This window comes from Talaromyces amestolkiae, assembly GCF_001896365.1.
Source record: "Talaromyces amestolkiae strain CIB chromosome Unknown scaffold22.1, whole genome shotgun sequence".
NCBI classification, from domain to species: Eukaryota; Fungi; Ascomycota; class Eurotiomycetes; order Eurotiales; family Trichocomaceae; genus Talaromyces; species Talaromyces amestolkiae.
In genome coordinates this window covers 212,955-236,420 of record NW_024468058.1, presented here as the reverse complement: position 1 = coordinate 236,420, position 23,466 = coordinate 212,955, and the positions used below count along the sequence as shown (strand labels likewise).

Sequence of the window (23,466 nt, the reverse complement as noted above, 5' to 3'; positions counted from 1 at the left end):
AATTTTCTTCAGGAGATTGAAAAGAGAATACTCTCTTCCAACTGTACAGAAGACATCCATCATATCTGCCGATCTTAGAGAAGAGATGCGTTCAGATGCACAATCGCGGACACCAAACAAACCAAACTAACGAGAGAGGTCGATCGATCAATTGTCCGGAATCGTCCAGATGTCTGTCATCAGGGACTTGATTCGTGAGACCGATGGACTAGCATTATTATTTTCTAAGATTTCTCCATCTTCAATGATCACCGAACCGCAGAAGTGAGTAGATAATCTCACGCCGATCCTCGATCCAGGTCAGCTCTAATCCAATTGTTTGTTTCTTAGCAAAAGCGAGCCACATTAGACGAGACCGTCGCTCGGTTCCCCCACGGCCCAGCCCGCCAAGGGCCGCACTAATTTGCCAGCGAGCCAATCCAGATCCGCGCGACTCCTGTCAAGCCCGTATTTTCTCCCTGGAATTGGCAAAGCCAAGAACGCTGAGAGCTCGGAAAAGTAACAACTCATCGACGCCAAGCTGCACACTGTACATCAATGAGGAAAAAGAGGAGGGAGCTGGGAGTCCCGTAACTCCACAACGATGACATGAAGCAGACAAGGCTGTGCTGCGTGCGACGGAGCTGAATACTTTTTTGCATGGCATTATGGATCTTTTGCTTTTGTTGCCTTTTTTTACTTCTCGTGTCTCTCCTGACGAGGAATTAAAGATGTGTTTAACTTGAACAATAGATTTTTGTTTTTCCTTTCTCCATGTCTATTTTCCGGTCCTTGTGTTGCCTGTGGAGCTGAATATTTTGATTCCGACTGCTAATATTGACTCCGGTCACTGATGTCAAGCGTGTAAGTGATCATTTTGAGCAGCAATTTGTTGAGATACATCTGACATTTGTCGCGGGGTGCAATAGACTCGAATTTTCGCAATAGATCAGGAAAATCAGTTCACACTCCATAAAGCTCGAAATCACGCGAAAGACCGAAGCTACAATTACATGACCTTTCGAAAGGACGATCGACGAAATGTCTTTGCTCCGTCAACGTCGCGCCGACGACGAAATCAATCAGACAGCGACCCATGAGACCCTTCCGCAACACCAGAAAGATGCCGAAATCGCAAACGATGAGAAGAAACACCCGCGAGTCTTGGGCCTCTTTCGAGTACAATCGACCGGCGAAAGTGGGAGGACAGGGTTCGATCCATTGCATTTCTTCCACATTTGCTTTCGGAGCACCTGCACGCTATCGATGATCGTTAATGTTCTCTGGCCGTTTGTCCCCGCTGCAATTGCAATGGGATTCGCTAGGAAGGATCTAAATATTTGGGTGTTTGCGCTTAACTATATCGCCATAATACCGACGGCCAATTTACTTGGATTCGCAGGAGGAGAATTGGCGCGCAAATTGCCGCGTGTTTTCGGAGTGCTGCTAGAGACATCATTGACATCTGCAGTAGAGATAATCTTGTTCATGGTTTTAGTCAAGACCGGTACCGGAGAAGAATTGATCAATGTCATTCAGGCGGCCATCCTAGGCTCGATCCTGGCGAATCTATTGCTCTGCTTGGGACTGTGCTTTTTCTTCGGCGGTATGAGACGCGATGAGCAGATATTGCACGAAGCGGTCAGCGAGGTTGGGTCGGGCTTGCTTCTTGTTGCTGGATTTGGACTTTTGATTCCGAGCGCTTTCCATGCGACGTTGACGAGCGCGGTGACGGATGGAACTATCACGAGCGAAGAGCTTCAGGATACCACTAACAGAGTCAGTCGAGCTACTGCGATCATTTTGCTCTGTGCTTATTTCATGTACGTCTTCCATTTTCCGTTCCCACCAATACCAGCTTGAGATTTTGCAAGTTAACCGAAAACAGGTTCCTGTGGTACAACTTGCGCACCCACAACAGCATTTTCGACGAAGTCCTCGAAAATGAAGAGAACAAGGACGAAGACGGCGAAACCGAACACTTCCGACCAAAGCTCACCCTTTTCGAGAGCATTCTAGCCATTGTTGTTTCACTTACACTCGTCTCTCTTTCGGCGTATTTCCTGGTCGAACAGATCCCGTCCATCGTTGAGCGAGGTGTGCCGGATAACTTCATGGGTCTGATTCTGGTTCCTCTTGTCGAAAAGGCGGCCGAGCATTTGACTGCAATTGATGAAGCTTGGTAATTATGCTTCCTCCTGAATATTAATTCTAGTTGTTCAGCTGCTAACAGTTTTTGATGCAGGGATAACCAAATCAACTTTGCTCTTTTCCATTGTCTCGGACCTTCCATTCAAACGGCCCTACTCAATGCACCCTTGGTTGTTTTGGTTGGTTGGGGATTGGGTAAAGAGATGAACCTCAACTTTGAGATCTTCATGGTGGTCCTGCTTGTCCTGTCTATTCTCGTCGTGGGCAACTTCTTACGTGACGGCAAATCCAATTACATGGAAGGTGGACTTTGCGTGCTTGTCTATGTGATTATTGCTGTTACTACATGGTACTATCCCTGATCTATTCATCTGATCTGGGAGCGAGGTTGCGCATCAGCGTTGAAGTATTAAAAGTGAGCGAGTCTTGCATAGCGTTTTGTTTTAATAGTGAGAATTTTCAACACGTTTCTAAACATACACTTATTGGGTACTCCTTATCGTAGAGACATGGGCAATGATAATTGCAGTACCTAGGTAGATGGTGACTTGCTCTGATAATCAGAATCAAGAAAAGTCAGCGTTAGTCGAGCCCTAGGCTTGGACCAAAGGGGAATTCCAATAGAACTGGCCACGTCGAATTTGTCAAGAGACCTTTCCTTTAACTATGCACGGTTCCTTTAACCCTACTCGCGTACCTAACTTTCTGACACGGGCATTTTCCTGACTGTCACTGTCGTTTAATGTTGCTTCATTGTTCGGTCCCCCTAAGCAAAGGCCAAAAATCTCAAACACGTCCATTATTTTCTAGTTAGAGAGGGTTTTTCCGGCTCTCTTTCCGGCCACATTGAGGTCAACACGGCTGCTCAAAAGACATATTTGTGGCAGTGATTTCTATATGCTTTACCTTCACTCGTCAGTGCAGATTTGATGTTCACATTAGGAATTATTGAAACCGTATATACTGTAGAGGTTTGTCGCTTTAACTACTAGGTTAACTAACAACCACTCATATATCGATGAAACTCTATTATATATTTTTCACTAACTAACGCATAGACAGCCAAGAATCTACAACCCAAGGAAAGCTTAAGTAAAATACTCAAGGCATGGATGCGGAGACTTAGTAGACAATTTGGCAACTCGAAAGAATAGAAATATAGGCCGGCCATTCAAGAAACCTTAGAAGATGGTGGGAGTGCAGCGGAACTTATGGAAGCCATCGGGCTTCTATCCGATGATGAGAGGAATTTAGAGCAAGCCAGACCAGTGGAGTTACAATCAATTTCAGTGTCCTCGAAGGGAATTTGGACTTTTAGCTTCCTCAAGACTCTTGGCTCGCAGGCTTTTTTCGACCTTCACATGGGCAAGTGCTCTCAATCATTTTACTGTTTCTTACGACTTTCTCTTGAAACGGACGAAGACTAAAAACAATTTCTTTGCAGAGCCTTTACCGTTCTGTGGCCGCTGTTTCTTTCCAGTCCTCGTACCCAGAAACCGGGTTTAGATATTCAGTATCGTGAGGGCATCGGTCTTGGTACGCCAACCCTGGATGTTGGCGTTGCCACAAGCATACAAGGAGTTATCGGCAGGCTCATTCAGATCTTTGTTTTCATGTATACACAACAATATAGGTACTGTCAAAACCTATCATCTCTTTAGTATTCTATTCCTTATTGCATATTTCATCTTTCTATTTATATATGAAATCCTAGTAGATGCCATGGTCTGGGGTTTTATATTCTATGTCCTCTTAATCTATGTTACAGACTGCATCTTTATTATAGTAGCCACTAAATAGTCATCAATGATAGTGTACCCATCCCACACTGTTGGGAAAATTATATAGGATTAGCTAAACTATATTGGCAATCTCTTGTACTCTAGGTCTACTCATTACGGGCTGTTTATATAAAGGTGGTTTGAGGCTAGAGTCTGCAAGACCCTATGTTGGATTGTGTCTGGAATAGGTATACTGTGATTTGGCGCTGCACAATTTGTGAGGAATGATAGTATGCCTGCTGCTCCTGTAGTTGATGTAGACTGAAAATGGGCCGTTAGGTATACGAGGGATGAAATAAAAACGCATTTAGTAACCATATGCTGGCATGTTTTAGACCGCTTTTCGAGTGAAAGATAGTGCAACGAGGAATCTATTATGTCTGAATATGTAAGTATGAATTTAATCTTGAATGAATACAATAAACTAAAGAAACCACGGAGGCGACTTTGTGTGAAGGATCTGGTGCAGACGACTGTTAATCAATGTTTCCATAATGCAGATATGTTTGACATAATTCTACTCTTTGTAACTATATAAATATGACCTTCATAATCTATAAATTACTAAAATGTTTATAGGAAGAAAATTTTGGCCAACTGAAAGAAAAAATATTCCACTTCAATTAGTCAAAGCTATAAACGCTCACGTATTGAAGTATCCACCCATTTACCATTCTTCAACCTCGCAATTCTCTTCGCCATAACCGCTTGATGAACTGTAGACCAATCTCGACAAAGGTGAACGTTTCCGAAGCCAGATAAGACCTGTGTATTCTCATCGGCATGAGGCTTTTGGAGGGAAAGATCACCGTGGCACATGATAGCCTAGAAGTAGAGAGTGATCAGTAATGCGCTCCTACTTTGGTACATATAAATGAAAAGATGAAGAGCTTACTTGTCGGAGGATTTCCATGCAATGGTGTAGATGACTCTCCGGCGGAACTTCGCTTTCAGGATAGTTGTGTTTTAGTGCGAGGAGGGAGTGCTTGACGACGAGCTATAGAATATATTAATGGGCGTGTGAGCTTGTTCTTCTTATGATTCGGGGTTTCTGCATCTTACCACGCAGTGTAGTTGATGCAGTATAGCCACACCGAAGCCTTCGCTGGTTGGTGACCATGATGCCGGGTCAACGCCCTCGTCAATCATAGACATGCCCTTTCCGGCGGCGCCGCCAATAGATGGGTCATCTATGGCAACCCACGTACCTTTGATATATCTGCTGTTAAAAATCCGCTAATGAAGAAAGATATAACTTGTGCCATGGCACTTACCGGAGTATATTTCCCTCCACAATGGCGTTATACTCCTATTTGCATATGACTCATAAGGATCACTGTTTATAAACCGATCGTCCTTTTCGAGAACAACTTCTTTCCAGGGAACTTTTGGTCACCACGTACAATCAATCAGCCTTTCAACTATCAATCGACACTGTATAAAATCATAGTATGACTCACTATCACCAAATAACTTGTCTGAAGGGAGAGCACATTCTCGGCTTGATGAGTTCTGAATAAACCACAGTATCCAGCCGGAACCGAGGACAAGGGCTACCAATAACTTGAGTAAAAAGGGGATTATGAAGGTTGATATATTGTTCGATTTGGGCGGCACATCATCAGTGTCTTCTTCGTCTTTGTGTAAGGGGATATATTGATTTATTCCAAGAATGGCCATCGTCAAAATATTGAGGGGGATATCTAGTTAGCGTAGTAGAAGCGTGTTCTCACATATGAAATCTCAATGTCCATCGGACGGCAGGTGACATGCTAGCCCCAACTAGAGCTAAAGATATCGACTGCGTGATTATCGGTAGATTACTGTCTAGCTCCAAATATAGATGCCCATCGAGTTGCAATACGAGAGTTTGAGAGGTGGCCAATTACTCATCCTAACTTTCATCGCGACGATACTATGGTTCGGGAAACATCCCAATAAAATACTCCGGCAACAATGATACCGTAAATCTTTCCATACCGCCTAATAACACCGGAAGTAATGAAACTAGTGTGAATGGCGCCTCTGACGTAGTATTAGATTAGCTTCATCTTCATCTTTAAAATACTCTCGTCCCACTAGGACGGGGCCGTTTTTCTGGATTCGGATCCTAGTCAACCGGCGTGTAGCCTCTGCATTCGCGTGGACATATTGCTCTTTAGCGCCTACTACTGAATAACTGAACAGTTATCATGCATGCAGCTGAACTGATTTTATTGCGAACGGCGCACCCCAATACCGTACAAAAACAGCCATTTTTGACCCCAATATTTAGCCACTTTATTACAAAATATAGTCCAACAGTACTATACAATACAAAATTTACTTTTAGCATTATATCTTAAGTTTCCGTAGCTGATTATTAACAATTAAGATAATAAATTTGTAGTAAAACACATAAATCTACAACGTACTTTGAAAGTAACCTTAGGAGATAAGGAATGGGCATGAGAGAAAGAGCAGAATGAGTTGATCAACCTCAGCTTTAAGGGATTTGTCTAGATACAAGCGACAAACTTCGTATTGTACGACGTCGAAGAATCACGATTCTCTATTCCGTTCTCTCACTGCTATACACCGGCCGAGCTGAAACCCCTACAAGTGAAAGACAAGGGGAACTCCATACATCGGTTATAGCCTATTATTCCCTGCACCGTCACTCCTTCCAATCTTCTGCAACCTCACTACGCCTTTCGTCTCCGTTTGATTGCTTATCGAGGCTGCTCACCATTAGGAAGTTCGCTTTTTATAGTGATATATTGAGAGAATCTACTTACGCAGCATGGGTCTCCGTCCCAGGTACCGCCATCACAGCTGTTTGTAGAAGGTCCCCAGCAACTAGCACTGGTACTGTCTTGGCGAGCCTCGAGGGAATGTTCCTCTGGCAGTGGGTTGGCCAGGGCGAGGGCGCCAAACAAGGCGGAAATCAAAATGACGAATTTCATCTTGCCGATGATGATTGAGATGGCTGATGAAGATGGTTGGAGGGAGTGTAAGAAAGGGAGTAAGCTGATCATATATATAATCTTTCAGGCGGTGTATACACATGTATTTGTGTACCATTAGCTCGAAAGTGAGCGCTGCATACTACCATCCTTATATTAGCGTCGGTGACTTGATGATAGTTTCCAGGAATATTGGCAAATGTTGGTCAGCGATATCTCCGCTGGGAAGGCTTAGTGATTACGATGTTGATACCGTATCTCTAATGGAAATGACTATGAAGTCATATCGACAAACCGAAGACCGGCGATCAGACATGCTACTAAGCTTTTCTTCTGGAGCCGCTGATATGGGGGGCTGAATCTTAAAATCTCGTCATTCAGCCCCCGGATTATGATATTGATAAGGTGTGGAGACTTAGTGAGATTCCCTGAGTTGTTGATAATCGGTTCTTCAATTACACCCCGTTGCGCCGCATGCTTATCCATCTGAGGACCCCAGAAGGTCTCTGAATGTCTGTTATTGTCCGATCTCGACAAGGCGGAGACAAATAATTGAAGGGTCTGTAATCGGAATGTGGAATGTATCAAAATCGTTGATCCTTTGAGCTTTTGACAGATGAAATCAAGACTAAAACAATATCTTGACATGTCTTCGGGTAATAAAAATCCGGGAACTGAAACCAACACATGCAAAGTACCTGATTGGCATATACTATCAAATACGATCTTGGCCAAAGTACTTGAAACTATTCCCAAAATATAATTAGCACTAATCAAAGAGCGCAGCATAGATCCAAATAAGGCGAAATGGGGGCAGGATAGTGGATATATGCGCTGTGCTCACCATATTCGGGATAGCGGTAAAGTAATCCTGTCAACTTTCTACCTCTAGTGTAGAGGCTGATAGACCTTCCGTGTAGTTAAGCTTTCATCCCCACTTATCATTGCATAATCAGGGGCGTATAAGCATTTTAGGGCATGGACTAAGGGAGTATAAATACACTACGGTTGACCCCACCCGGGCACCCTCGGAGCTCCTCGTGGATAGTGAGAGTGCTAAGAGCGGTACTTGGATACAATATTGGAGCGCCTGTAGAAGTGGCGATTGCTTCTTGTTGTTAGGTTTTGGGGGTACGGCTTGGTGTAGATATAGTTGATTGCACTTGTGTGTAAATAAATACTTTTTGAAATAGGAAGGTGGAAAATGGTATCTGTGAAAAGTACCCTAATGTTTTAAAGCCAGTTTTATGACTGGTACTAGTCAATCGCAAAGGCAAAGACCCTCCGCGGGATAATTACTGCACTACTACATACTCAGTGATTTCTATAGTACATTTTTAATTTACGCTACAATGGAAATCACCAGGGTCAACCGTAGTAGCTCGTCGAAGTTTAGAACAGGCCCCCACTTGGAATAATCTTTTGGTCTTCTTCAGCGAGCCAAAGGGGTTTGTTTTCTAAATGCTACGTTAATCAATTTTAGTATACTGTATTTCAATTCGGTAATGTTGGAATCTTGTATCTGTATTGTCGAAGATACACTATGAGTGTATTAATTCTCATTGCGTGATTGAAGGTATTAGAGACTATATCAGGTTGTATTTATATATGTCAAGCTTCATCAAGATGAAGCTTTGTATCTTCCAATTGATGTTATGTAGTGAACCCACGATTTGGCTACGATACCAACCTCAATCTCATCTTTCATCAAGATGAATTTCCTACGACCAAGGAGTAAACCGGTGACTGACATCTTCACCAGTGATACGTCAATAGATCGAAGAAAATGCCAACGAGTCGTTCCAATGAAAGTGCTTGTCCTGGGAGTTGGGCGAACAGGCACTGCCTGTAAGTCCCGCAAATTCCTGTACTATCACTGAGTGGTGAAACTAATTACTACAATCGTAGCACTTCGAGCTGCTTTGAAGCGCCTCGGCTATTCAGATACGTACCACATGATGTCTGCCAGTGTAGAAAATCCTCCTGACTGCGCAATGTGGTATGATGCTTTGACAGCTAAATATGATGGTAAAGGGGAATTTGGGAAGAAAGAATGGGATCAACTTCTTGGTCATTGTCAAGTGATTATTTTTTGGCTCTATCAGTGCAATATAGCCTTGATACTGACTTTTCCAGGCGGTTTGCGACTGGCCGGCTGTAGCGTTTGGCAGGGAATTGATCAGCGCCTACCCTGATGCTAAAGTGATCTTGACAAACCGAGACATTGACAAATGGCATGCGTTCGTAACCATAGAATAGGAAGAAAAAGCTAAAAAGTTTGGCTAACTTGCTACAGATCTACCATGAAAACTGTTTATTGGAGAGTTACGGACTCAGAACTATGCTACCTGTCCTATGTCGACTGGGCATCTGGTCTCTACTACCCGATGCTTCGAAAATTCTTCGACACATTCTTCGAAGGCACTTTTCCAACAACAGGCAAGGATGTATATCGACGTCATTACGCGGACATCCGTAGCCTGGTTCCTCCAGAGAACCTGTTGGAATATCAGATCCAAGACGGGTGGGGCCCCCTGTGCTCGTTTTTAGGGCATGCCGTGCCCGACGAAGACTTTCCGCAATCCAACGATGTGACTGCTTTTGTTCAGCGCAGCCGCAGAAGGAATCGCCGGCAAATGATGAATGTGGCACTTCGTTTCGCGTTAGTAATGATGTTGGTTTGGATTGGTACTGCTCTAGTTCTCCGTACCATTTTTTGAATATTACATATTGTACTGAATTATCGAATACCAAGCTTTTAATTCTGTCGGGTAATGGACTTTATTTGTCCTAGCTCGTAGATTAGCGCCGTTTGGATAGTCCTTGGTCGTTCAACTACGGTTGACCCTGGTGATTTCTATAATTTGTTTTTGCTTCTTCGGTAATACAAGGATCATATAAAATAATAATATACAATTCTAGCTAATGAAGCATTACTAATAAAATAGATTTTACTCTTTATAGTAGGTAATCTTCTTTATAACTACTATCTCCTGGTTTGGGGGCTTGTGTCTTTAGCTATGCCTTTTAGGGATTATAGTATAGTTTTGACAGAAGTAAGGCCTCTTTATGGCTAGAGTAGTAGTATAGGGCAGCGTAAGGCTGGTAGAATCGCTTTAGTCTGGAGGACTGAGGGTGGTGATGTTTTTTTAGCTATATGGATATTAAGATGCTCTTGTTAACCATAAAAGGCATAGCGAAAAACACAAGCCCCCAAACTAGGAGATACTAAGTATTACATGACTTAGATTACATGTAAATTAAGAACGTATTATAGAAATCACCGGGGTCATCTGTAGTACGGTCCAAATGACATCAATCTCTCCGGTCCCAAAGACAGCGCTGATAATGGGGGTCCTGAAGACAACGCTAAACGTTTCCAGGCTAAGAACTAAACGAAGAATTACATGAGCATTTTTGCGTGGAATCTATCAACGTGGTGAGTGAAAACCACGAGAAATTCTATAGAAAATAATGTTCCCAACAGCGACCATCTGCCAGTATTAGGATAGCTCAGTTGCTTGTCCTGCATCACGATGTTGTTAAAATGGATCGCTTTATTGGTGTCTGTTACATTTGCTCAGCAGGAAGAATTTCTCGACGACGGCAAAAATTTCGCGGAATTTGTGACGGTAAGTCTTTATACTATTGACTACACCCGTTAGGTTCAACTGGGAAATTGACCTCAAGCAGAGACCAGAGATAAAATCGCCAATATTCAACGTGACAGTCCATGATCCCTCCAGCGTAACCCCAGGATATTGGTTTGTGGCTCCATATGCTTCGCTAGGTTTCGGGAATCGAGTGAAGAGGCTGGATTATTGCCAAGTTGGTCCACAAATATTTGATAATAATGGGGTACAACCCTCAGACTGTGATAATAATGTATGTCGAGACAACTAATTATAATTTTAGGAGCTTATTTGGAGTGGCGCTTGCGAATTTGAAAATCGGAACGTCTTCGATTTCAAGGTCCTCGATTATAACGATCCATCGCGATTATCATTTATCTTTGGATCGACATCCCAAGGCCACCTTGATGCTAAAGGAAAGGGCGTCATTATGGATAACTCATACACAATCCAGGACGAAATTTTAGCAAAAAGATGGAGTTCCTCGTTCAACATGCATGAATTCAATGTGATTGAAGGTGGCAAATCTGCCCTGCTCATTACCAATGTACCACAGCTCCACGATATATCCGCACTGAACTTGCAGCCGCAATCTGGATGGGTTAGCAACAATGGATTTCAAGAGATCGATATTGCCACCGGCAAGGTCAATTTCGAATGGAATACACTAGACCATGTTCCGATTACAGAGAGCACAGTGGCCGTGCGCCAAATGCCTGGGGAGTATTCTATGAGTTGGGATTACATGTAGGATTAACATCAGGCCTCTGAAAATTTCAAGTTGACTATCGCTAACATAAGATAGTCATTTGAATTCCGTGGATAAAAATAGTGATGGCGATTATCTCATCTCAGCTCGATATACCAATACAATCTACAAAGTATCGGGTCGGGATGGATCAATTATCTGGCGTTTAGGAGGTGTAAATTCTTCCTTTGTTTTAGACGGGTTTAATTTCTCGTCTCAGCATGATGCCCGATTCCGAGAAGAAAACAGCACCACTACCGTCATTTCATTTCTGAACAATGCTTCAGACGGTGATAACAGCACATCTTCATACTCGTCAGGCTTGCTCGTCGCGCTTCAGACTTCAACCACTCCGATGACTGCTCACGTTATAAAACGATGGGATCGGCCTGATCGACAACTATCTCCGCTAAGAGGCAATGTTCAAATTTTGCCGAATGATAATGTATTCATTGGATGGAGCGTACAAGGTTATCTGAGCGAGTTTTCATCGGACGGGCGCTGTGTACTGGAGGCAAAATTCTCCTCAATTAAATTCATTCCTTCAACCTACCGAGCGTATAAATACAACTTCACAGGCATTCCCAGCGAGCTCCCCGTTTCAAAGGCTTTTGTTTATGGAACAACCGCCGATACAGTTACGAGTGTCTTTTATGTCAGCTGGAATGGTGCTACTGAGGTCGCACATTGGAACTTTTACGGAAACAATACCTCTTCCTCGGAATTTTCACTTGTGGGGACTGCAAAGAAATCTGGATTTGAGACTAGTCATATGGTTTCTGGATTTTCACAATTCATCTATGCAGAAGCGGTGAGCAGTACTGGGCATGTACTAGGTAAATCCTTGGTAGTGCCCACCATTGTTCCGCCCTCCTGGAGGTCTCCAACTTGTCGTGATGGGGACTGTCATATTGATACAGTTTTCTCTAGTCAAGTCGATCAAATAGATGAAATTGAGGGTAATAGTCCTCTAGGTCGCAAAGGTGAGCTATTTGCAAAATGTCCCAACGTGATACAGAAGACTGATTTAGTTAGGTGGCTTAGTTATACCTGTATCTTCTGCTCAAAAAGTCGCGGGATGGATGCAAGATTCATCTCACATTGAGATTCTCTGGCTAGTCATTTGTGTACTTTTCATTTTGTTGCTTTGGAGTGCATGTTCCAGGCGTCTCAATGTTACTAGATTGCTGCGTACTGATAAAGGGAAATTTCGGTGGGCACGAAACGACTCATCTTCATGACATCTGGATGGCTTTGAGGTCTATACTACATCCATATTTAGATCATATCTATTCAATCCTGATACGAAATTAGAGTCAAGTTCAATGTTAAAAAGGCCTCCTTGAAACCCATTTGATTAAATTTCGTAACTAGAGAGACCGCTCAATTTCCAGATGCTGTAGTTGGTGGCTTATATCTTGCAATATCCATCTGCCTCGTCCATATATTTAGTCCTGTCTTGCTACCTGACGTCACAGGCTGTCCCGCATGTCGAGTACTCTGATGTCCCTGTCCATCCGGGTGCAAATTCCTCCAAAACACCGCATTTCCAGAAATGGGCTTGAATGTCACGCCAGTTCCCGCCGTGACATGATCACTGCCCTCAGGATTATCTTCCTCCTCACATTCAATATAGTCACACCAAAATTTCACTGCTGGTCGACTCAACTCAGGAAATGCGGTACCTCCGCCAGTCGCGTTCGCGTGCAGATAGACAAAAAATGACGACTCTCGATTCCCTCCTTTACTTGGCGTGATCAACTCTCTGAGCGGCTCCTCGTCTGGAAACCAATCGGTGTGTTCGTTGTAATGTCCGTCTATAGGGTACTGCACAATCTGGATAGGTTCGAGACGATGACGGGAATCGTAGCCTTGGAATGACAGGGCACGCTCTTCTATCCGCTTTACTATAGGATGACTGCGCGGAGGATACGCTGTTTGTGAGAGTCGCAGCGTTGTGTTGACTACATCCGGCCCAATCATAGAGGGTTTGAAGGAATCTTCGCTGTGAGAAATTTATTAGCACTAGGAATGTTCGTACGTAAAATCATTATGTAGCGACAGAAGAGTATACATATACATACACAAGGTGCATTAACATTGCAGCTTCCGCAGCTGTAATAAATGATGTCACGTAAATAACCAATGGATCATGAGAGAAGATATGAATTGTGGGATTCGGTAACTCGTCAAGATCATTGATTACGCTTTTATTCAAGCCGAACTTTGCGTATGGTAGAAATTTTGACCGTATGTGATCGAAATTGTTGAGAAGCATTTGAGAAGCGAGAATTGATGCTATCCAGAATAAGGGGACTCTCAGATAACCTATCCACCGAAACCAATTGCTGTGTACCTTTGGTGGTACCATATCGTTGTTCTTTTCAATAATCGAGGAATGAGCTATACAAATCTCCGAAGAGGAATGTGTTGATTCAACAACAATAATACTAACCAGAAATATGAAGTAGAGCGCTTCTTTGGGGGTTGAGTTTATTCCCCGTAGTAATATAATCTCAGGGTCAGCAAGCTGATGGTAAGTTGTATTTTGACTCCGGGTCAAGGAAAGGGAAAAGTGGCCAAGGGAAGAATACTAGACAGGCTCTGTAACATTTTCGCCCCCCAGCGATACGAAGCGGCGCTATCCTAAACACACTTTTTCTAGTCTCTTAGGTCAATATTGAACCTGTTGCCAGTTATAAATCTATAAAGTAGCGTAAGACAAAACTTGGGATCCGTGTTGGCTACGTCTGAAGAACTGATACCGAACGATACGGGGACCCTACAGGAAATATTTCAACACTAAAAGCTTACTAGTTTAGTGTTAAGCTAGCGAAAAATTACAAGTAGTGTTACCAGTAGCGTACGATAAACCTTCCTTATTACGCACATATTAAACGTGACTGTTTTGGGAAGTGAAATGGATTAGATTCTCGACGTAGTGGCCGTGATATGACGTTGGTTTGGGGGCTGAAGTGTATTTATCACTAGTAATTCGACGCAATGAGAAGGAGAAGAGGACTCGATTTGACACCCTTTTATATCACGGCCCCGTTATTACGGCAAATTGGTTAAGTAGCTCTCATATCGGTGGAGATATGCACCAGACTATATCTGGCAAGGCAAGGCCAAGACAGGAACATTATGACTGTTTTTGAGAGGTTAAGAGCATCTTCTTATCATCTCAAAGTATGAGTCTTCCACCTACATCTTCCACGACCTAAGTTAAGCAAGGGCTCGGTTCAATCTTAGCTATCATGAGCTTCTTGAAACCTCATGGGTTCTCACGTATTCCTGGATCTGATCATTCTACAATTAACCTTGATTCGGACAATTCAGGTAAAGAAGAGAGCAGGCTGATTTCAGATGACGAATTAAACGAGGGAAAGGAATCGCGAGTACTGAGTGGTGCTTTTGGTCCAACATTACCGTGGGTCATCTCTACTGGTATTCTACTTATATTGTCGATAACGTTGGCAATTCGACTTTACTTCCCCCAAGATAATCCTGTTGGAACTTACGAAACCGGTTTTTCCACAGAGCTTGGTATGTCAAATGCATTCAAAAATAATAGTGGAGATTCTTATTCATACGTCAATAGCCTCTGGTAAACATATAATTTCGATCGAACAGGTCGGCTTCACTGGGAACGTCCAAATCCGTGATGACGGCACGACGTATCTCGACCCGGGTGAAATACAATACGTTGGCAAACCTTCCCCCAAGATCGATGAGAATTGGAAACATTTAATTGATCGTAAGTAATTTTACGGTTGATCGACAAGATTGGATCATGCATAATCTTACATCAGTGTAGATCGCTACTTCTACTTAACGGAGGCTGAAGCCGCAGAGACATGGGGCAAGGAAAGCATTGAACAATTATACTATCGACTTTCTCCTGATAATGAGCGTCGCTATGTCGCGGGCCTTGACGTGCTGCATACTCTGCATTGTCTCAATATGCTTCGAATGAAACTGGACTTGGATTACTATCCAGCGGCGGCAATCGGCTCACTGCATAATTACCACTGCATCGATCAGATTAGACAATACCTGATGTGCACCGGGGATTTGACTCCTATACCTGTACGATGGCATGAAGCACTTGGACGCCCATATGTTGATTCCGATAAACCACACACATGCCGAAATTTTAGCGCACTACAATCTTGGGTCATGAATAGAGACGAAGCAGAGTTTTAGCTTTCTGTGAGAAATGAAGTCAGTGCTCGTCATTACCCTAAACGCGCCTCAATTAACTTGGAGGGAATTAATTTCGACAGTTACTTTTCGACAATATTGCATTGGAATTTAGTATGTTTTGAATTATGAAGCCCCGATATTCCTTGTGCTATACAGAGAGAGACGAGAACCCTCATCAACGATTTAAAGTTGAAGTTAAATGACATCAATTCCTTTATATGAAAGATCAGGTGTGCAACTTTTGCGCCGATGGCATGGAATACCTGGAACGGATGCATTGGCAGAATCATGCTGCTACTGTCCATCGTTTAAAAACGTAACTGAAATCTTTCCGTTGTATGCGATGCATAGAACAGTGTCTTGATTAGTTTTCTACCTGCCATTATATCATGATGCATGTATGGCAGCTTAGGTTAAAATTGAGTGAGCATTGTCAAGGTTTGGGTGAATTTTTTTCTGCTGCTACGTTACTGATTAAACTGTTTAAAGAACTTATGGTCTTTGTAACGTATGAAGTTGAGACTGAGTCGTCTTCTGTTAGAATATTGGTTAAATGTAGTACAATCAAGCAAGAGCCTAGTGAAATGCCCGCATTCAAGAAAGACCAGATCAATTGATCTTTTTACTCTTCTACACTTGGCGTTGAATTTTCCTAAAAGTGAGCAAGTTTTGCATAGTGTTTTGCTTGGTAGTGAAAATTTTCAATACATTTCTTAACATACAGTTATTTGATATTCCTTATCGTACAAGATATAGGAAATGATCAAGTATTATAGACAATGTAATTGAAAACGAAATCAAAACGGGTGAAAGATCCCATATAAATCAGTCCAAGATACTCTCTCCCTCCTCCTCTGGGCGGGATGCGAATCTGCACGGCTGCGCTCTCAACACAATCTCCATAGGCCCATGCTGCTCCACTGAACTCTCGTCCTCATAAAAAGCCGAATCAAACAGATCGTCATTAGGTCCATCAATTGGACCATCCTCAGCAATAGTCCATTCTGTTGGGGTCGACCAGCAGCAAGCAGCTCTTGCCCCATCGGAAGGAATATCGAACTGATCTATTCCGGGGAGCTTGCCCAAGAGGTCGTCATGGATCTCGCTGTATTTTTCAAGCTCGCCCGCCTCCCAGCCTCCTTTCAGTCCAAGTGTTGCTCTGAAAAGACTTCTTTGATCGTCCAAGACGGAGTTCAGATGCTCGAGGTCTGACTGAGCAACTGACGGGGTATTCCGGATGTAAGTGAGCACATCCTTGAAAATGTTGCCTTCAATAGTGAGAGCCAAGTCGTACTGCCCATTAGTAGCGAGAAGACGGGCGTGCAGATTATCGCATTCTATCGTTAGCGAGTTTCTCGGACCGTAAACGTCACGGATATTGTAGCAGATATCTTGAAGCAGCTGCAAGGCCTCTTTTTGCTCGTCAAGTGCGAACCGGACTTCACACAGGCGTAGACCGATAGATACAGTGGATTTGGTAGCCCATCCGAGAGTATGCCGGGAGTGCCACAGCGAGGCGAATATCTCCTGTATGAAGAGTTAACATATTGTTTAATGATGACAGGAAATACTACAGGGTCATACCTTGAGTGCTTTAAGTACGCTGGCACCGTGGCCGAGCAACTGAATGACCAGGTTGACCTCTTGAACTGAAATTTCGCTCAAGACCAACTCCCCGGCGTCAACGTGTCGAATGAGCTTCGACAGGATATCTGAAACTAGAGCTTTCGCTTTATCAACGTAGATACGATCTAAATCGAGGAAAGAGAGTCTATTGATGCTCTGTGCGAGACGCAGAGCCAGCTGAAGGGCCTGAGATGGCTTGGCCCATGTCGGGTTGCTTAGATACTCTGCCGCCCATTCCAGAACCACCAATCCTCCAGAGCAAGATCTGATACTGAAGAGCTCCGTGCAGATTCGGACCAGCGCCTCCACGAGCGTGGCTGATGTTTGTCGGCGATCCATGCAGCGTATGCAAATCTCCACTTGAAGACGGACAATACCTGCCGCAGGCAGATCGCCGGAAGTGGCTTGAAAGATGCTCCAGAGATCCTCAAGTACTGCATCTCCCTCCTGATCACGTCCATGGCTCTTCAAAAAGTGGAACAGCCGTGAAGCAGCGCCGAAAATCAGTTTAAGAGGATAGGAGCCGCGTTTGGCACGACCCCAAGCTTCATAAAGCGCTGTCTCAGCGAATACATCCCGGAGAAGGTCTTCCAGCAATGGCGGACTTCTTTTTCTTTCTGAAAGCATTATATCAACGGCATCAATGAAAATCAGGCAGCGATGATCGAGAAGATTTACGCTCGTTGGGGTGGGCTGCGATGGATTGCTTGTGCTCAGGCTGACAATCTCGCCACGCAGTTCCTGCATGAAGCGGAGCCCAAAACTGACCTTTTGCGTCTTCCTGTAGAGCTTTGCGACGGATCCCGCACGTTCGAAGAGACATTGCCCATCACGTTCCTCCGCCAACAAGTCCATCACATACTCCCGAATCCAGGTATGAATGGGTGTCCCTCCCTCAGTTTGGTGGCGACGGAATTCGATGAGTCGGTGAAAACACTGGAGGGTGTGAAGATCGGAACTGCCGTGGATAATAACAGATTTTCTCCAGTACTTGACGAGCATTGCCTCGGCTTTGGCTGCCAGGTCTGCATGACTCATATAAAGCTTAGCGAGACGTTCTGTGGCAGTTTGGATGAGATAGCGAACTTCTTCGCGCTCCTCTTCATCAAACTCGGAAATTTCCGTTTCACAGATGGCCTCGTAAAGAGGGATCACTTGCTTGTACTTGTGATCATCACGCTCTAGAAGCTCGGCGAGCTCAAAGTCGGCACGAAGGCACAATAGTGCGCTCAGATCACCATTTATGCGCAAGAGCTTTTGCAGCTCATACGTCAGTTGAATAGCCCGGTCCCAGTCTCCTTTTTCCTTGAGAGCAGAGAAGAATTTTTGATAAATCTCAAAGATTCTAGTGTCAGAGACGGGATGAGCGTGTGTGCGGTTGTAGCGAAAAATCGCCTGCCACATCTGATCATATAGGTTCAACATCTCATCCAATCTGCCTTGGCTCTCATACTGCGACAGTAGAGTGGCAATGACTTCGAAGACAATTGATCGACACCAGTCAGATCTCGAAGGAAAGCTTCGGAGAATAATAGTCAACACGTCAATAGAGCCGATAGATACGTTATACCCAGTCTCCCGGTAGATGCCGAGCACATATTCGGTGATGCGAAGACATTGTTCGTGAAATGGACCAAGCTGATGCGAGCACTTTTCATAAAGCTCCTTCCACTTCTCCATTGCCTCGGACATGCGGTCGAGTCGGCGCAAGCAGTCGGATAGCACGCATGCAGCCTCATATAGCGCGATGTGGTGCAGCGGAAGATCTTTTCTGAATAGAGCGAAGATATATTGTAACAGAAGTGACGTTTGATAGTCATTCTCACTTTGAAGCAGCTTCACCCGACCGTAAAGCAGTACCATGCGAATGACCACAGCTTGGTACTCCTTAGGAAATGACAAGCTGAGGATCAAAGTGTCCACTGGCTCAAGAATTGCTGGCCAAAGGCGGGTCAATACAAGAGTGCACACCTGGATCGCTTCCGCCCACTGTTTCTCCGAGATGTATATATAGACCAGCTCTTCCGCCAGATCCGCATAGCTCTCGTCTAGGTGAATTGATCCAAGAAGCAATTGAAGTAGCTCTTGAAGAGCATTCGGATCAAACTCACTACGTCCTTTGCATACAGGATCATAGCGGTAACATCTGGAGAGCGCTATTGCAACTCGAATCGCATCATGAGGAGAAGTGGTGATGCGATCGTGGAACGCAGATTGGAGATGCAGAAGAATTGGTAGCACAGGCTCGTAAACGTCAACATTGACACAGTACTCGCTCATGCCCAGAAGGGTTCCTAAAAGCTCATCATTGAAAGACAAGGAGGACTCCCCCAAAACCAACCATACCTGAGAGACTAGACTTGAAGTCTCTTTTTGTTGCATCTTAGACGGATGATACCTGAAAAGTTGGATTCGCTCAAGTGTCACCAGAACAAGAGCAATGTGTACATCCAGAGTGTGAATTTCTGCCGCCAATTCATAGAGAGTCCTCCATATCTTGGACAGCCTGTCTTGGGCACGAGCTGTGTGGCCTTGGCGTAGATAACACGCGATCATATGGAAGAGAATTTTGAGACGTCGTTGATCCCACTGCTTCAGAGTATGCTCAGCCTCTCCAAACAAATCTTCGCACATTACGAGGATCTCGTTATCTCGGCCCATTTCCTTCAGTATTCTAATAAGCCTCTCGACGTGGTCAATAGTCCGTGGATCAAACCTTCCAAATAGAGTGGCCGCTTGATGGTAAAGATCTTGCAGCAGTCGGCATGCATCGTGGAATTTGCGGCGATGTTCATAGAGCCCAACCAGAAACTGAACATGGACCATGGGTGAATCATTTATAGTGTCGTAATTCTTTTGCTCAAATTTCCAGAGATATCTATAATGATAGGTGACTTGCAGTTAGCTATCGAAGTAAAAACCATGGGCTTGAGCGCGATCAGAATCGAAGACTTACTCAAGAATTTCTTCCAGATTGGGAATATCATCAAACGACGATTCCACGCTAGACTCACGGCTCACAATGTCCGCAATAGTCTGTGCGAGGTCTTTGCACACGGCTGCCTGGCTTCCCATGACCGAGACGGAGATCTTCCAGGCTTCGCATAGGTACACCATCGCGTCGAACGAATGCGTAGTTGACAGAGACAATTTTGCCAAGTTGATCAAGGATTGAATGACAGCTTGAGAATTTTCACCCAGAATCGCTTTGCGGAATTCAAGTGCCCGCCTGTGCCAGGTTTCCCTGATTTCAATATCTGGTTGATCTGCCCAGTAGGCAAATTCCCATTGTGCTAGCTGAGGAGTATCTGGATACACTGACTTCCAGTCAGCCCCCATGAAACCCTCATATCCGGAAATATAATGTTGAATATAGAACTGAATACAGTAATCCAGAACAGGATCATTCAAGGCTCGGCTGCTGGATTTAATATCGCGTTTTGAACCCGGACCATTGAGACTTGGCGTGGAAGTTTCATGAACCTGTAGCTTGTTCTTCATATATTCCAAGCAGCGAACAAGGACCAGATGGTTAGCCTGGGAGTGAGTGATTCTAATTCGTGATTGCTGTGCCAAATGCAAGATGCGGCCTTTGACCTCTTTGTCGATGAAGGCAATGCTTCCAAATCGTATGTCAACGAGAAAAGCACATGGTTCACGCAGCTTCCTAGAGGCATCTGCGCTTGCAAGTAATGATGCAACCGCGGGATCCAGGAGGCGTTGCAACTCAGATATGGACAGGTTATCTTCTGCAACAGCGAGCCATGAAATGAGGCTCTTCGCGACTGGGCTGGCGAAATCAATTCGCATGATTAAATAGTCAATGAGGCCGCGGCGCGTGCCAGGCATTGTGAGAAGGGCAGTGAGAATGCTGGGGTATGTCCCTTGCAATTCGATGAACGTGATAGCCAGGTTTGCCGTTTGAATTGACTCTATGCGGACGTCTAGAGCTCGGCGAACAACTTCATCCATCTCAGCCGAAGCGAGAAATTCCAGGCGAGAGGACTGACGCAGACGTATATCTATGTAGTGCCGTATATCCTCGGAGGGAAATGGTTCAGGTATCTTCCAACAGCCTTCATAAGCGCTATCCCCAGGTCCAAAAATAGGGCGAGATAGAACAACTGCGCGGAAGCCATGGTGTTTAGAGACAAAGGCATATAACCTGTCATAGATTTGCAGAGCTGTAGTCTTTCCGCCATTAACCTTATCCAGGTTGTCCACGACGATCAAAGTTCCAGCGCCCAACTTGGCGCGAGTAGTGGCCGTAGCCCACTCGATCAAAAACAACCAGAGACGACCTTCTGCATCGGGGATATGCTTCTGTTCAATATCGACATACACATCGCAAATTGCAGAAAACATCTCAAAATTTGCGTTGTTTTGGTCCAAAAGTTGCAGGATCAGACTTTTGACAAAGCTTAGTGAGGATTTGCGGCGTGAAAACTGAGACTCTACATCGGAGTATTAGCGCATTGGTATTCGAATTCGGCCCGTACCTAGGCGATAGGCCAGTTGAGATGTGTTCTTACCAAAACTGAAGTATAGGACTCGGGTTCCTCTAGGGTAACGGGATCGTGACTGATCTAGCAAGAATTGACAAATTGCTGATTTACCGCAGCCCTCATTCCCAGTCATGAGAAGCAGATGCTCGGACCCTTCCCAAAATTTACCAGTTTGATCAACCATCCACTTCAAGGGTAGGTCGACCGTGAATCCAGGTCCAGAACAAGCTCCATACATTCTTGGAACTACAGACTCACCCTCTTGGTCAAAAAGCCAGCGGCGAATCATATCCAGGCTGATACCCTCTGTTTCCGAGTAAGTCTTGGCATTTTTGAGATAATTTTTGGACGGTAATATCACTCACTGCTGGGATGGCTTCTTATAATGATATCCCACAGCTCGTGGCAGAAGTGATCATAGATCTTCTTTAGAGTCGCCACAAACTCAGCCAGATCCAAGGTCTCAAGACCAGAAGCCCAACCATTGGAGCTTTTGCCTGTGATGTGGATATGCTGAAAAATGGAAACAATCATATCCATAAAGGCAATGAGGAACTCAAAGAGCTGTTTATCAAGTTCAGGCGACTGAGCATCTTTGGGTCTTCCCATAGCCGTAATTATCTCAGTAACTTCATTGAATGCTTCGAATGCCTTTTCAAGTATACTCGAAACATTCTTAGCCGCTAGCTGTAGGGATTGATCAGTATATGGAATATAAAGATTCATAATCAAGCACGTAAAGCGCAACTCACCTGCACAAGATACTTGATACACGATCGAATCAACAGCGGATATTCATCAAGAAACTCGTGAGACGCCTGCAGAGAGCGGAAAAGTGTCGTGAGAGCATCTTCTAATGCGTCTGCTCGATGCAAAATACGATCGAGTGGACTGCCTTGGTGAGGTAGCATTCGTAGACGCACACGATCAATAGCATGTGTCAAAGCCTTTGGTGAGCCATCAATGGATAACTCAGTATTACTAGAAACATAACTGGTCAATCGGCTTCGTGCGCGGCTAATATGAGCGTCAAGACCCATTTGGCTCGACAAAATGTCACTTGTGGGCCACGTCACGAAACGTCCCCCCGTCGAATGTGTCGCGGTTCCACTGGAAAAACCCCTGCGAGGAGAACGTGACTGAGGATTATATGGCACAAGTGGAGGATAAGAGTGCAGACGACCTCCAGTACCGGAGTCCTTTGGACCAGCCGTGGCTACTTGATCCCTTGCCCCATCTCGAGCAGAAGGAAGCCGGCCCTTGGGATCGGTTCTCAAAGGCCTATGCTTGATGATAGGCTGACCACAAGTTTGTCCAGGGATGGTCACACTTCGAGATGATGAAACCAGGTCCTTGGAGTCAGTTTCCAAAGGCCTGCCATTGATGAAAGGCTGACCGTATATCTCGCCAGGGATGGTTAGATCTCGTGCCAGACCTGACTGGCCGATATCTGCAATAGAGTGATCATAATCGCAGTTCTCCTCAGGCTCATGTGTGACAGAATGATGATCCATCGAGCTGAGACTGACATGGCTGACAGACTGATGCTCTTGTACGGAGATTTCGTCGTCCCCAGTGGACAGGTCGGTGTTCGAAAACGACTGAGGCCATTCTAGAGCTCGAATGTGCCCGATGGGCTTTTGATCGACATTGGTCTCGACATCTCCCACTTGATAGAACAAAGGTTTCAGATTGAGTCAAAGATAAAACTTCCTCAAGGGTTCGAAATCACTTACAGTGGGATAGACCAAGCATCGTGTATGAGTCTCTGGTGGAGTATGGCCAAGTGAGGAAGCGAGTAAGCGATCGATGGCAGAATTAAGAAAGTATCGGCGGAGTGGTAAGTAAAGAGCGAACGGATTTTCAAAATGAAGCCCAAGTACATTGTGGAAT

The 23,466-nt window shown here is 44.5% G+C and overlaps 3 protein-coding genes across 3 annotated transcripts; 2 read left to right on the top strand and 1 right to left on the bottom strand.

Moving 5' to 3' along the window:
- Positions 1–1,020: 1,020 nt before the first annotated feature.
- On the top strand, positions 1,021–2,492 carry BHQ10_009057 (uncharacterized protein; the record flags this gene model as incomplete). The annotated part of the gene is made up of 3 exons (XM_040881931.1): positions 1,021–1,802; positions 1,868–2,161; positions 2,225–2,492. The coding sequence occupies 3 exons, from the start codon at positions 1,021–1,023 to the stop codon at positions 2,490–2,492; spliced, it is 1,344 nt and encodes a 447-aa protein (XP_040737559.1).
- A 6,076-nt stretch (positions 2,493–8,568) lies between these two features.
- On the top strand, positions 8,569–15,442 carry BHQ10_009056 (uncharacterized protein; the record flags this gene model as incomplete). The annotated part of the gene is made up of 9 exons (XM_040881930.1): positions 8,569–8,704; positions 8,765–8,937; positions 8,993–9,096; positions 9,153–9,518; positions 10,522–10,684; positions 10,772–11,235; positions 11,294–12,047; positions 14,870–14,993; positions 15,054–15,442. 9 exons carry the CDS (start codon positions 8,569–8,571, stop codon positions 15,440–15,442), a joined length of 2,673 nt encoding a protein of 890 aa, XP_040737558.1.
- An 825-nt stretch (positions 15,443–16,267) lies between these two features.
- On the bottom strand, positions 16,268–23,328 carry BHQ10_009055 (uncharacterized protein; the record flags this gene model as incomplete). The annotated part of the gene is made up of 8 exons (XM_040881929.1): positions 16,268–16,969; positions 17,027–19,946; positions 20,025–21,522; positions 21,568–21,654; positions 21,832–21,879; positions 21,939–22,260; positions 22,326–23,242; positions 23,310–23,328. 8 exons carry the CDS (start codon positions 23,326–23,328, stop codon positions 16,268–16,270), a joined length of 6,513 nt encoding a protein of 2,170 aa, XP_040737557.1.
- Positions 23,329–23,466: the final 138 nt, after the last annotated feature.